Below are 13875 nucleotides of genomic sequence, written 5' to 3' on the forward strand. Positions count from 1 at the left end.
AACTTAAAACGAATATAAATTATTACAAATATGAGGGGGTTCTCCCCTCGTCAATACCTCGCTCTATACGCTAGTTTTTTTTTTTTTTTTTTTTTATTAGCACTTTTAGAAGAGCTATTTATTCTAATTCAACGGCCTTTGTGATTCAGGGGTCATTCTTAAAGAACTGGAACAAATTTTGAACTTAAGCGTAAAGAGTGAAGCATTGACGAGGGGGGCGAACCCCCTGTTATGCGTAATAATTCCTGTTCGTTTTAAGGTTTAATGTTGCTCCTTAATTTCAGTTGAAAAAAAAACGTGTTTTTTTTTATTTAATCAAGTACAAGGGTCAAGTACACAGATCTCAAGTTGTGTATACCGTAGATGGAGAGTATTATCAGGGTCCATTCGGCCTCTTGCAGGGAACATAGTCGTTTAGCAACCTCATAAACATAGTCGTGGTTGTAGCGACAGCTGCAACCTAGTAATAACGAACCACGCCCATAGTAACCAAAACTTAAAAATGTATTTCAAAAGTGTCTACTGAGATAAAGCTATCATTTATAGCTGTTATATATTTATTCATTATCTGTTATTCTCATATATTATTCAGGAGTGGTAACTATTATTTTGATTGGTAATAATTGTAAAATATTATTTTCGCAAGAAATTTATGAGAATTTCGGAGAACAGCTTGAAACCCAAGGAGAGATGTCCAGGTTTTTCTAGGAGGGGGGCTGCACAAAAAAAGTATAAAAATTTGTGTATGTGCTTCTTTATTACGTTTTTACGAGTTGAACAATTTTTTTTTGAGGGGGGGGGGGTTCAACTTCCCCTTGGATATGGTCTGCTGAAACCCCTAAAAATGGCAGTGAACGAAAACGAAAAGTGTACAACCCCCACGCCTTCTCAAGACTAGAACTTAATTTGCGCTTTACTGAAAACGAAACACATTTTAAATGGTTTCACTTTTTTGACTTTAATAAATAAAGCAGTATCAAGACTTTAATAAGAAATAAATAATCAGAATAGTTACATTAAACTGACAATCCACGGTTAATTGTATTATTATTATTTTTATTTTTTTTTTTATCAACGTGCAAATTATGTTCTGATCTTGAGAAAACATGGGAGTTGTCAGCCCTACTCCTTTTAATTTTTGCTCGTTTTGAGTTTGGCTGGTATATCTTTTGTAATTTTTGTTCGTTAGATCTACACTTGGAAGATAGAAAAAATTAATTTGTAGAATTTGAAAACGCTTTTGTCCGTAAAAACTTAAACAATAAGAATTCGTTGGTTCCGAAAGCCAACTATGCTTTCAAAGGAAAGCTAAACATTCTTAAACTTTTTGGTGCCATGTATTTTTAGCCTAATTTTAATGATTTTTTGTTTATACTTCTTTCTTCTGCCTTTTTAATTTCCAAAAATTGCAGAAGTTCATTTGGAAGTCTTTTCTACAAAAATGGATATGTGCTTTTTTCTATGTTTTAAGATACTTACGGCGTGTAAATTCCTCTTTTTCACTTTTCCTAGCACTTCTCAGTGAAATTAAAAAAAAAAAAAAACATTTCAAATAAAGTTTTCAAATTGGTAAAACCCTATTTTTCGTGGGGGAGGGATAAACACTTAGAACCCACTGGAACATCATGAAGAGCTGTTTAAGGGTTCATTTGAATAGAGGTTGAAACATCTAATGCCTTTTGCAATCAAGAAAAGATAATACCGTAATAAAATGCTATTTTGACAATTACATGCAAGCCTGATCTTTTAAAGGGCCAGACGATTTTACGGAGGGTTGGTCTTGTGCCAAAAGTGTGTTCTATATTCACGTTTTTCAATTTTGGGATTTGAGGCAAAAACAAATATCTTGCATACTATGCATCGAGTAGGGGGTTTGAACCTTCCTGAAATGTTTGTCCAAATCGTAAAACACCCCCAAATCATGGTCCCCCCGAAAAAAATCCTTTTGTAAAGCCCTCCCCCCCCCATGAAAAAAATCGTGGATACGGCCCTGGTCGCATGTACTGTGTAAGTGTCAACCTGGGGTAAAGGAGGTACAGCAGATGTCTAGAGGGCGTGTATACCCATGATGGACTGTCCTCTGTGTAATTAATGAAGCTACTATTTGAACGGATTTGAAATTTTTTGCTACTATGCGAGAATAGTGATTTTACGGGATCGGCAAACATTAAATTATGTCAAAAACTATAAGCGTTTCTCTGCTTGATCATCATAAATCTGAATTCTCAAAATTTATTTAGTTTGTTTCCTAATTTGATGTCATAGGTTGATTTAAGTAAACTATTTTCAAAATATATAAATTCGTCAATTCAGTTAATAACAAATGAATTCTATGGATAATGTAGAAATAAAATGTGATAATTTAGGTGGAGAAAGAAACCCGAGTCTACTCTCCCTCTCCGGTACATACGCGTATTGAAATGAGTTGATATAAAACAATTATCACGCAGTTTGATAGACCCTGAAACAGTTAACAAATATTGGCGATAATTAGAACCTTTTTTTTTTATCTTTATTTTGGAACCTGTCTTTGATATCGAGATAGTTACCCTCGTAAAAGCCTTGATTCTTTGGTTTCTTCCCTAAAGGTTGAACACAAAGTAATGCGACAAAAGAGAATTTAGCAGTTCATTGACGTTAAAAGCTTTTCAAGTGGAAAAAAAGTAAGACCGTCTCACCGCTAAATTGCATTGCTTGGACGTATTATTACAAAAGGTGCAAGGTGAAATCTAGTGATAGTCATGTAATTTTATTTTACTCTGCGTACTAGCTTTAGCAAAAATTACCAGAATTTAAGGGTGCAAAAGTACAAAATAATTGATTTTTTCCAAGTTTCTAGAAGTGTAAATTATTTTCAGAGGGACTAGCAAGTTCGTTATTTGAGAGGTTTGGTGTTTAATTTGCTTTAGCCTATAGCCGATAATCATGTACATGAAGGTACTCAAGAATTCGTCGAAAAAGAAGGGGAGGGGCTTCGGACTCTTGTTGCCCGGAAATCTAGGAGCGAAATTGAAACTTAAAATAAATTAAATTATTGCTTCACAGTTTCTAAAAATGTCTTCAAAACTGGTTCAAATGGGTCTAGTCATTTTTCACCCTCCTAAAATATACCCCCTTGTCAAAAATTACCCCCCTCCCGTGGCTGGTGGGTCTCCAATCACTTTCGGTTTGTATAAAAGCGATTAGAACTCTCAATTTCTGATTTAATGAGCATCCTCCAAAGTTTCTGCGACCATGAGGAAAGGGCAGCCCCAAACAAAGTTCTGCTTACGGCCCTGGGAATTATATACCAGTTTCTACTGTCACCCTCCCCCCGTCTCTCTCTTAGAACTAATTCTGCATTTATCCAAGGGCCCAATTAGAGCTGGGATGTTTTGGCATTAAGATGCAGGTTTAGAACGTATTTTGCGACAAAAAGGATTTGGTTGTTGATTGACACTGATAGCTTTCAACACCAGAACCATAAATGTGTGCCACCAACGCTTGGCAAGGTTGAGTGAAATTGGTTGAAGCGAGGTTGAACCTTTGCCGAGGTTGGTTGAGGTACAACCACCGTACAAACAAATTTATCGCTCTTTAAACTGTTCAGCTATTATTTATTACTTTGAACATATTTAGTTGGACTTTTTTCTTCGTTTTCCGATAATTAGGGCGCACAGCGTTGATGCCTAATTTCCACATGTGAGTTGCGCATTAGTTATGCGTAGGGTATAACCCACGAGTGCGTAACTGACATTCTCAGCTGTGGAAATTAAACTCAATGACTTCTGACCTAAGGCCCTATTCGATAGCTTTGGAAATACGCCATGACTGTTAAAAACACGATTTCATTGATGCGTCTATCAAATCTTTTTAATAATTGCGGCACAAATGGCTTTTTGCCAGTTTTGAGTGTTCTGTAATTATACTTAATTAGAATCAGAGCGCAAGGACTTATTGCCGTTGCTACGTGTAATGATGTCATTAAAAACTTCGCTGTAGGTAGAACCCTATCGTGACAACCAGTGTTTTGGTCTTATACTGAAGAAGCTGAAGAAAATCAAATACAATCTAAAATAGAGGCAGGGATTAACCATTGGCGACCCATTCCTACCCTCAGTGGTGCCAATTCAAGTAAATTGGGGGGGTGTGTGACAAATGAAATGTTGACTATTCAGGGGAGGATGAATCTTTCTATATTTAGGGGGGTCGGAAGGTCAGGCAAGTTTGTCTTTTTTTCAGCGTTAATGCCACTTTGGGGTTTTCTAATGAAAATACCCCTAAAAAAGACATTTTTTAATTAATAGAGGGGGTGGGGCAAAAATCCTGAGGTACAGGCTTCCTTGCCTTACCCCCCCCCCCAATGACGGCACTACCTACTCTAGGATGAAAGATTTTTTTTAAATGCATCAGAAAGAGAAAAATGTGTTAAAATAGTTTCCCAGCAGTCCCAATTGTTGTTTTTGGCTCTTCATATTTAAGATAATCGTACAGTTTTGAATTCAGTTACCTTATTTAGTAGCTTTCACAACCCTTTTATATTAGGTTTTACTATGTATCTATATCCGGTCATTTTCTTTTCTTCATTTTCATTTCGGAGCTCCTTGCCTCTCATACCCCTCGGTATAGCTATGTCAGTATTGCTAGAACTATTCTAGAATAGTTCATCAATTTGATGTCCCAAATGTAACAGCAAAGTGAATCATGATGCACAGAAAGTCAGTTTCGGCATTCTACGAGTTTTCGCCACATAAGTGCATTTTAGTTGTTTTTTTCTTTTACTCTGCGATTGTCATAACCTTTGTGTGATCTTGGTTAAAAATAATTTGTTTTCATTTCTATTGTAAAATGGTCTCACATTTGAAATACACATTGCGCAGCTATTGACTCCAAAGGTTGAATCCTGCTTCCTCCCGCTTTCATGGAAATGGGGCAGATCGCAATGCGGTCCAGCTAATAAGATTACTAGTGTGAGGTTCCAATTGGGGGCGGAGAAGTAACCTCTCTAGATTTAGAAATATACCTTTTGAATTTTTATTTAAAAACGAAAAAATTATCACCCCCCCCCCTACCCGCGTAGTTGTGAATTGACGCTATTCTCACCTGTTCTGACAAAAAAATTGCTAGTAAGATCTCCTTCTGGTGTCTCGTTATTTTTCGTTCAAAGGTGAACACCTTTGAACAATTTGACAATATTTTAAGATGCAATGAGTTAAAACAAAAATGTACTGGGATTAAGTCTCATCAATGAACAGATTAGCAGAAGGTATTTAAATATTAAATCACATAATGCTCAGCAAGATTGATAGATGGCAGCAATGTTTAATCCCTGTGGGGGCAAACGAAAGTTAGTAATGTCCATTAGTGGGAAATATCTGTTGTGGAGATCTTATCAGCTTCCGTAGAAGCACTCTAGATTATTGACATGCGAGTAGATCCCATCATTTGTACAACAAAATCGTTTAACTTTACCGTGCAAAATAATGACTGTTTCCGCCAACAATATTGTGTCAGCTTGCAGAAACATAAACAACTGTTTGTCGCAACGAACTAAGTAAGGAGCGACGCGGCTCAATAGTAACCGAAACTCTAAAAAACGGATTTTTGACAAAAAAATATATCAAATGAGTAAGCTTATTATACTGATTCCAAATATATAACATTCATTATATTTATTATTATCCATCAAAAACTACGAACCTTGGAAAATTTTCAGCAAGTAATCAGCAAAAAAAAAAAAATCAATTCTTTTGATATATCTGTTGGTATCAAATTTCCGTTTATTAGAGTTTCGATTACCATTGAGCCGGGTCGCTTCTTACTTACAGTTCGTTATCGCGAACTCTTTGATTCCTAGCTATGTTCTTCCAGTATATCACTGGCCAATTTTCGAGACCGAAGTCCATTAGTCGTTTTTTTTGCTACACATTTTTCTTACTATTTTTTCTTTTACAAATATTTCTTACTATTTTTTTTACGTTTTTTTTTTACAAATTTTTCTTACTATTTTTTTTTTTTACACATACACTGTAAAGTTTTGAAATGTAATAACAATAGTGAACAAGGAATGTTAGAAAGCTATACATTTGTGCTTGTACTAAGTTGGAGTAACTTGTACTAATTGTAGTTGGTCGAAGTGGTGGGAACACGCCTTTAGCAATACTCATGGAAGTAAGCATGAACAAGGTTCTAATATCGCCGGCTTCTTCAGAAGATTTGAAACCTTCTTCCAGCATATCCCTGGCCAAGTTGCTGACCAAGCCCATACTAGAGTATAGAGTATATTTGCTGATGACGAGCTTTTTTTATACTGCTTAAGAAAAGAATTTATCTCTATTTTAACTGTTATTTATCGTCATAGAAAGGCAGTGTGGTCTTCGAAAATACCTACGTTATAAATTTTTCAACCTATCAGAAAATTGTAAGAAAAATTGTTTTTCTTAAATTTAATCAGAGGACGCAGTCAATCAATGACATAATTAAATAAGGATGATTAAACAATAATAATTAAAATAATTATTAATGATTAAATAATTAAATAGTAATGAAAAGATAGATTGCTAATTAATGAATTTGAAAATAATGTTAATAAGTGAAAATTCTGATAAAGTTTAGCCTGAAAATTTTGTGGAAAACAGGGAATTTTTCATAGGATTTTCTGATAGGCTGAACAATTCTAGAAATCGCCGCAGACTAGCGCTAGCTAAATCTCATTACTAGTAAAGTCTCGTTAAGCCTCCAGTAGCTGTATGAGTATAAGATTTCCGTTATGTTGTTAGTTAGCATAAAAATTTACCTCGACACTCTGTTTCTTATTTTGAAAACTATTACCCTACGTAACGCCGTCAAATAAGAAGAAAGAAATTTCATAGACGGAAAGCGGGTAGGAAAACAACAGAAACAGGAAAACAGGATTCTGTTTCAGGTTTTGTATTAATAGAACAGAGGCAGAATCTGCAAGTAGGGACAAGAAAGCATGAAAAACTCACCTGAAACACTTACCTCCACTATACGCAAGCGTTATATATATATATATATATATATATATATATATATATATATATATATATATATATATATATATATATATATATATATATATATATATATATATATATATATATATATATATCTTTATAGTAACCAATACTAATTTGGGACTATTGGACCGTCCCTCTCTCTCTTAGCATATTTTCGTTCTTTTCTTAAATCCAAATGCCTAAAAATTAGTTTTCTTAGCAAAAAAAAGCGATGATTTATGCTTGTACGTTTTTAGCATTGAAATAGATAATTTTGTTTATTAGGCTGTATTGAGTTTTGTTGGTATGATGTTATTTCAGAGCTCACTTTTTTAAGTGTGCTCATTTTTTTGTTCTTTTATTGTTTTTTTTTATTTATAGGGTGGTAGTGAGGGATGTAGTTATGAGTATTTTTAAGTGGTTTTGAAGTTTCATGCCAAGTTCATCAAGGATGAGCCTGTGCTAGTTTCTTTAGTTATATTTTTATTCATGTTAATTTTTTCTTTTTTCTTTCTTTTTGTTGGTTGATATCAATGTAAATATTCAGTCTTTTTTATAGATTGTTTAGCATAAAGAAATGCACTTCGGGTAGTTAATGTACTTGCCTATTTATGTAAATAACACCCTTTTTAACTATTTATTAGTTATGTAATATAAAATAAAACTATAAGACAACGTAATATAGTATAACGTTATTCAATGTATTTATTTTTAGCATGCCATCGGCCACAATCACGTCAAATTCTGTTGGTGTAACGGGCATATCAAGTTTGAAAGAAAGCCTTCAAAGTAACAAGGAAAACCATGTAGCTCCTCAGGCTCCTGCCCCAGCCCCACCCCTAAAGGAGATTACGAGTAGCTTAGGAGCAAAGGTACTAGTTTTTCTTTTACAAAAGGCGGAAGGGGAGTATCTTGTTATGTTAATATTATCTATTGAGGGCTGTATCCAGAATTGTTATTGAGGTGGAGGGATGTTTACAAAAAAAAAACTTCAAAAACGCACAAAAAAACTTGTTTATACGCATTTTTGATACACTTTTACGAGTCGGATAAGTATTTGGGGAGGGGGTCAATCCTATAACCTGTTCTAGATAAGACCTTGCATCTAATATACCTTTTAAGCAACAAGGAAATGAAAATAAAGACAATTTTACCCCCTTAGCGTATCTTAGGTGTATTCATACCTGAAAATGGCGATTTTCTAACATTTTTTTCCTTTTATTCGTTTCAGAATTATGAAGTTTTTAGGGCAGCGCCACATTTTTCTTGTCACATTGAATCATGAAACAAAACTAAGTAATTTCATAATTCATTAATTTCATTAAGTAATCGATGGGTGACATGGATAAAATTCATTGTTCCACCTTCAATATTGCCTCAGTCCATATGGAACAATGTGGGACAGTGCAAAAAAAGTTACAGAAATTGGAGCTTGGCAAAAGGTTTTGAACCAATATTCTAAAATCTTATTAAATGGGAAAATAAAATAAAAATCAGCTATATAATTCATGAAAATATGCTACTATTATTTCTAACAACTCACTGCAGCACTAAGCCGCCTGAGGCCAACACTGCTACGCCCGCTCCCCCATCCTAATCTATTCAGTCTCCCTCTTTACACCCTCTCAGGAAGTTCAATTTCCTTTAAATGTTTCTTTACGACATTCTCTCACCCCAACCGTTGGAAACCTCATGAAAATATAATTGTCGACAAATTAAATATTCCTACTAAATACTTTCTACTTTAATTGAAAAAGGGTGGGGCGTATTTCGTCCTCCCTCCCTCGTACTTTATTTGGTTGATCTTACCGGGAACCCTGACGTTTTGATTAACAATCAAAACTGTAACAATCCTGATATCAAGATCTATATCCCAACAGATATCCCAAACCGGGGATCTATATCCCATCTATCCCAAATCCATATCCCAAATATATCCCAAATATCTATATCCCAAATATATATCCCAAACCGGTGATTGGAAAGAACTCCATTCCACTCTTTAATACCTGCTCTACATCTTGGAGCATCATCTGCTCCACATTGTGTGGTACACTTCAACCACACCGTGCCATGCCTGGCACACTTCGTGCCAAACATGCTGTGTGTCAGCTGGTGTACAGGATTTTTGAAAGTGGTCGAACTATTGATAATTGGTACATATGATCAAAACTAGGAAGGTATCTTCTTATGAAGTTGATATATTTGACAATTTAACCTTCAATTATAAGTATCATCTCTAAAAAAAAAAAAAAAAATGATAATATTTTCAAATCCTGATTTGTGAATTATATACAACCCTATTTATTGAATGTTGCTTCCCGTACTTTGTGCCAAGATGTTTACTTTCTAACTTTGACATAATGAGGAAAGGAAATAAATTTTTTTCCGTTTATTTACGTCTCAAATTCAAAGAAGTCTTTAATTATCGACTTCCTGAAATTTGTAGTCTATTTCCTCCTACTCATTTGTTGAAGTTCCCGATTCTTTAGAGCAAAAAGTCAGACTAAGGAATTATGGTCTCAGAGCTGCTTAATATCAGAAAGTTTATTTAACTTTTGTTTAGGATGAGTAGAGATCCCTCTAATGTCGCTAATCCAGTGCAGCCAAAAGACATGCTAACAGATTAATTATCGAGAAAGGTTGAAATAAAATGAATCGCATAATATCAGAGTTAATTTCAGTTTTTTTTTATTTATAAGAGGTGCATTTTTTGAGGCAAATAATCTAAGGAAGACCATTTAATAGCTACCCTCAGATTTTTTTGGGGTAGTGGGTCATTGAAGCTTCCATGTGGAGGGAGTACTCCATATAGGCAAATTAGGATTATATTGCCATAGACATAAAACAAATCAAATCTCAAAACTAGCCATATACAAATGATTACTTGCACTATGCTAAATTCAAGGAACACGGAGCGGGGTAGAGGGGGGAGGGGAGTAGCACATTTATGACTATCTCATTAAAAATTACAAAAAATAAATAAATCAGTAGTACATCAACAGGCTAATTTCATGAGACTTGGATGGAGATGATTTTCAGAATTGATATCTTAATTAATATCTTATTAATAAAATTAATTATTATAAAATTAATATCTCTGAAATGAAAACAGATCGTTGATGTAAGGGGACAACTTAAATTGCCATCCACTAGATTTTATTGATTTTTTTGGCTGATTCAGTGATTTTCTTCAATAACCTAGTGATTTATGTGTACTTATAGGCTATATAATAAACACTCGAAAAGTGAAGGTTGATTAATGCTAATGAAATAAAACAAAATATGATGAAAATATAATACTTTAGTAACAAAATTATGAAAACTACCACAAAGAATTATTGAAGAGGGGTCGTCCAAGGCGCAGTATATTAAATACCTAACTTAACCTAGGTACCTTTTTTTGCTAGTACCGATTTATGTGCTGATTTAGTGATTTTTTAGGTAATATAAAAAATCACTAGAAACAGTGATAAATTATCCTACTAGGAGTGGCAACCCCGGTTCGATGTTGCTAAGATGGTGTGGTTTGATCCAGCTTTCTTGGGGTATAATGAAAGAAAGGTTAAAATTGTTCGGGAAAATTTCGCTGATGCAAAATGATATGTTATCAAATATAGTGCTTTTTGGTTATTCATCTCATGGGAGAGCAAAAAGTGGGTCCTTCCATAGGTAAGATGAGAAAAGGGCATAAAATTTGGAAGATATAAAAACTTCATGAGAGGGAGTAAAGAGTGAGGCTTTGAATAGATTAAATTAGAGGTGGAGTTTCTACTGCTGTGCTGGTTTCGGGCAGATTGTTGCTGCATTGGGCTGTTAGTAGTTCTTGGCTCTTACACCTAAAGTAAAATTTTGAAGTGTAGGTACCCAAAGATTGGAGTCACATGAGTCAGTACTGGGACACCATAGGGAACACGAAGTAAACCTATGATGGATGGTTTGTAACTCGCTTGATTCAATTTGGTTTGATGCTACTTTTGAACTAGTCGGAACTGGGTGTTGCCTAACAGAAGATGCTTCATTAGACGAAGTTCACTAACTTATTTATGTAAATAAATTCGGGTCTAAGTTATTATAGCAGTTAAACTCTTAGATTATTAAAATCTCCTGATTGCAAGACTAGTTTATTCATTGAAGCATGATTTTTTCACTCATTAAAAAGCAGCCACACTTTTGTACATGGTATGTGTCTGCTTGGTGAAGACGTTGGAGTTTCCCGCAAGAGGAACCCACTATAAGTTTTAAGAAAAGGACAAGAAAAGGTATTATAGATAACACGAAAAATGGAAAACAACGACTTCAGACAGCACATGCACAGTTTAAAAGGGAGTGAACTACTACTACTACTACTACTAACAACTTACCGCAGCACCAAATCGCCTGGGGCTGAAACAGCCACGCATGCTCCTCCTCCATATCAATATATACAAAGCCTCCCTCTTTATACATCCTTCCGGGAATTCTCGTTTTTCTTAAATCTTTCCTTACTGTATCCTATCAGCCCAACCGAAAAGGACCTGCTTTTCGAATAGCCCTAGGCGGTTGGACGAAAAGGGAGAGGAGTGTTTCTTAATTTTATTTATATTCATGTTTGTGTGATTTCAGGAAACCAGCAGGGTTGCCACCTGTAGCACTATAGTGCTAATTGTAGCACTATTTTTGCCTATGTAGCACCGTAGCACGACCAGGGTAAAATGTAGTACTATTGCGGAAAGTCTGGAAAAATGTAGCACCTTAGTGCTACAATTTTCGGGAAAAAAAAAATATTAGGACCAGTGTCAGCAAGTGAGGGGATTTAAAAAGACTGGATGAGGATCTTCTGCTGAGCTTTCTAGTTTGATAAGTTCTCTTAAGTGGGAATTTCAACTTCTGTTGAAGCAACTTGATTTTTCCTCAGGAAAAGAAAACTCGCTTGGTGCCAATTTCAAATTGTGCTTGACGTGTGGATTTTAATGGAGATAGACAGGTGAGACTTACTGACAGCTTACTGCAATAATTTCAGTTTTGTTGGTTAAAGAAATGGTAAAAAAAAATCATGATACAAGAGCATCTGAGTGAAGTGTACAGGCGAATTCAGGTACAAGAGGGTGACCTTAGGCTTAGGTTAGCACCTTTTAGCCATTTTAGGACCATACTTACCAATACTTACTTGCTAAAAACAATTCTTTCATCTTCCGTAATTTTCTTGTGTACTTGCTCTCTTGATCAGATTGTAGCTGGAGTCCATGTCTATCTTTTGGTATGTCAAATGCTTTTTGCCCTGCCTTTGTTTTTGAGCAAAGCAATGGAGAATTCCATTTTGTGTCCAGATGAAGATGAAAGGTCAGCGCCTGCCATTTATCCTGTTCAAAACTGTATTTTCACGGTTTCAATCATATTTTTTTAATTCCTAATCAAATTTAAGCCCTTCTGACCTGTTTAAAACTGCTGTGGTCACAAACTCAATTAAATTATTATTTTTTTTTTTAAGTAGCAGAATTGCTTTTTCTATGTCTATTTTACTCTGAAAGAGTTCAGATGTGCTCTAACTGGACTGTACAATCATAGAAGGGAATTTATAACACTGAAATAAAATAATAAGTAAACAAATTACCGATCTAACTGTCTGGTTGAAGAAAATGTCACAAAATGTTCGTTCAACAGGTTTAGATGATACCTTGACACATTACAATATATTTCCTCAAATTCTTTGTCTGGGCTATACAAATCTCAAAAAGTGGCTTGAACTACTGTCTGTTTCCATTTGAAGTGGAAATCAGTATTTTCTTTTATGGTTTGAAGATTGTTTTATGTTTTCATTGGTTTTCATTCAAACATTTGTGGAAGCGTGCTTCCCTCAGAGCAACTAAACTAGACAAAAAACTAAAAACCAGGTAAGAATGAGGTAGCGGGTAGGCTACTATCAAACTGTCAAGTCAACATTTGGTGACATTTCTACATATTACTAATGAGATCAGAAATTTATTTTGTAAGTTCTGTTACTTTTACTAATGCCACCTAGAAACGGGTGCCAAAGTTGTTATTAAGGCTTCTGTATTTTTTACATGGTTTTAAGGTTTTGTTTCAAACTAAAAATTCCCAGTATATTAATATTTAACAAACAAATGCTGCATATGTTGTGGTAGGCCTACAAACCTGGAGACCCTGTCTATAATATCTCAATCTAAATAACAAAAAGCTGTTCTTTTAATTTTGATCCCATTAATTTTCAGCCATTGACTGAAACACATGCTTGTTCAAATGTGTTTTTCTTTTTTTTTGCAGCCATGAAACAAAGTACATTGACTCAGTTCCTAGCTAATAAGAACAAGAATCAATCCGATTCGTCTTCTGATTCTGAATCAGTTGTAAAAATCGACAGTTCCCCTTCCTCTTCTGAATCATCTGATGATGGAGAAACCTCCGAATCTAGCTCAACTGATAATCAAGAAGCGAGAAAACGCATGAGTAGTCTGAAGCCAAACAAACAGAGTACTAACCAGAAGAAGCCGAAAATATCCAACAAGCCCAGAAAAATTAAAAATCGAAATAAATTCTGTGATAAGTGGAAAATGGATCCTGAACTAGGCGGGTTTATTAGTAAATCTGATATGAACAGTCAGCATGCTCATTGTAATTTATGCAAGAAAGATATTCGAGGAAGTATCTACAATGTCAAAAGACATTTCAAGTCTATATTTCACAAGCAAAACGTGCAGGCTATGAAATGCACAGTGCCTGTTGACCAGTTTGTGCAAACACCGGAAGTGCAGAAGAAGCAGCTTTTCGACGATTCAGTTAAAGATGCTGAGTTACGCCTGGCAGGTTTGGTTGCCAAAGAGGATATTTCTATAAGAAAAACTGACTCATTGCTACAAGTCATGAAATCATGTTTCCC

The 13875-nt window shown here is 34.9% G+C and overlaps 1 protein-coding gene across 10 annotated transcripts in view; it reads left to right on the top strand.

Moving 5' to 3' along the window:
* Positions 1 to 13875, top strand: part of LOC136028378 (septin-7-like) — a 201454-nt gene that overhangs the window by 75607 nt on the left and 111972 nt on the right. For all 10 annotated transcript variants that reach the window (XM_065706185.1, XM_065706184.1, XM_065706182.1 and 7 more), the window contains one exon: positions 7714 to 7870. In XM_065706185.1, coding sequence (XP_065562257.1) covers positions 7714 to 7870 — 157 coding nt within the window. The remainder of the gene's footprint in view (positions 1 to 7713; positions 7871 to 13875) is intronic.

The sequence above is a fragment of the Artemia franciscana genome, chromosome 6 (genome assembly GCF_032884065.1).
Source record: "Artemia franciscana chromosome 6, ASM3288406v1, whole genome shotgun sequence".
In the NCBI taxonomy this organism is placed as follows: domain Eukaryota; kingdom Metazoa; phylum Arthropoda; class Branchiopoda; order Anostraca; family Artemiidae; genus Artemia; species Artemia franciscana.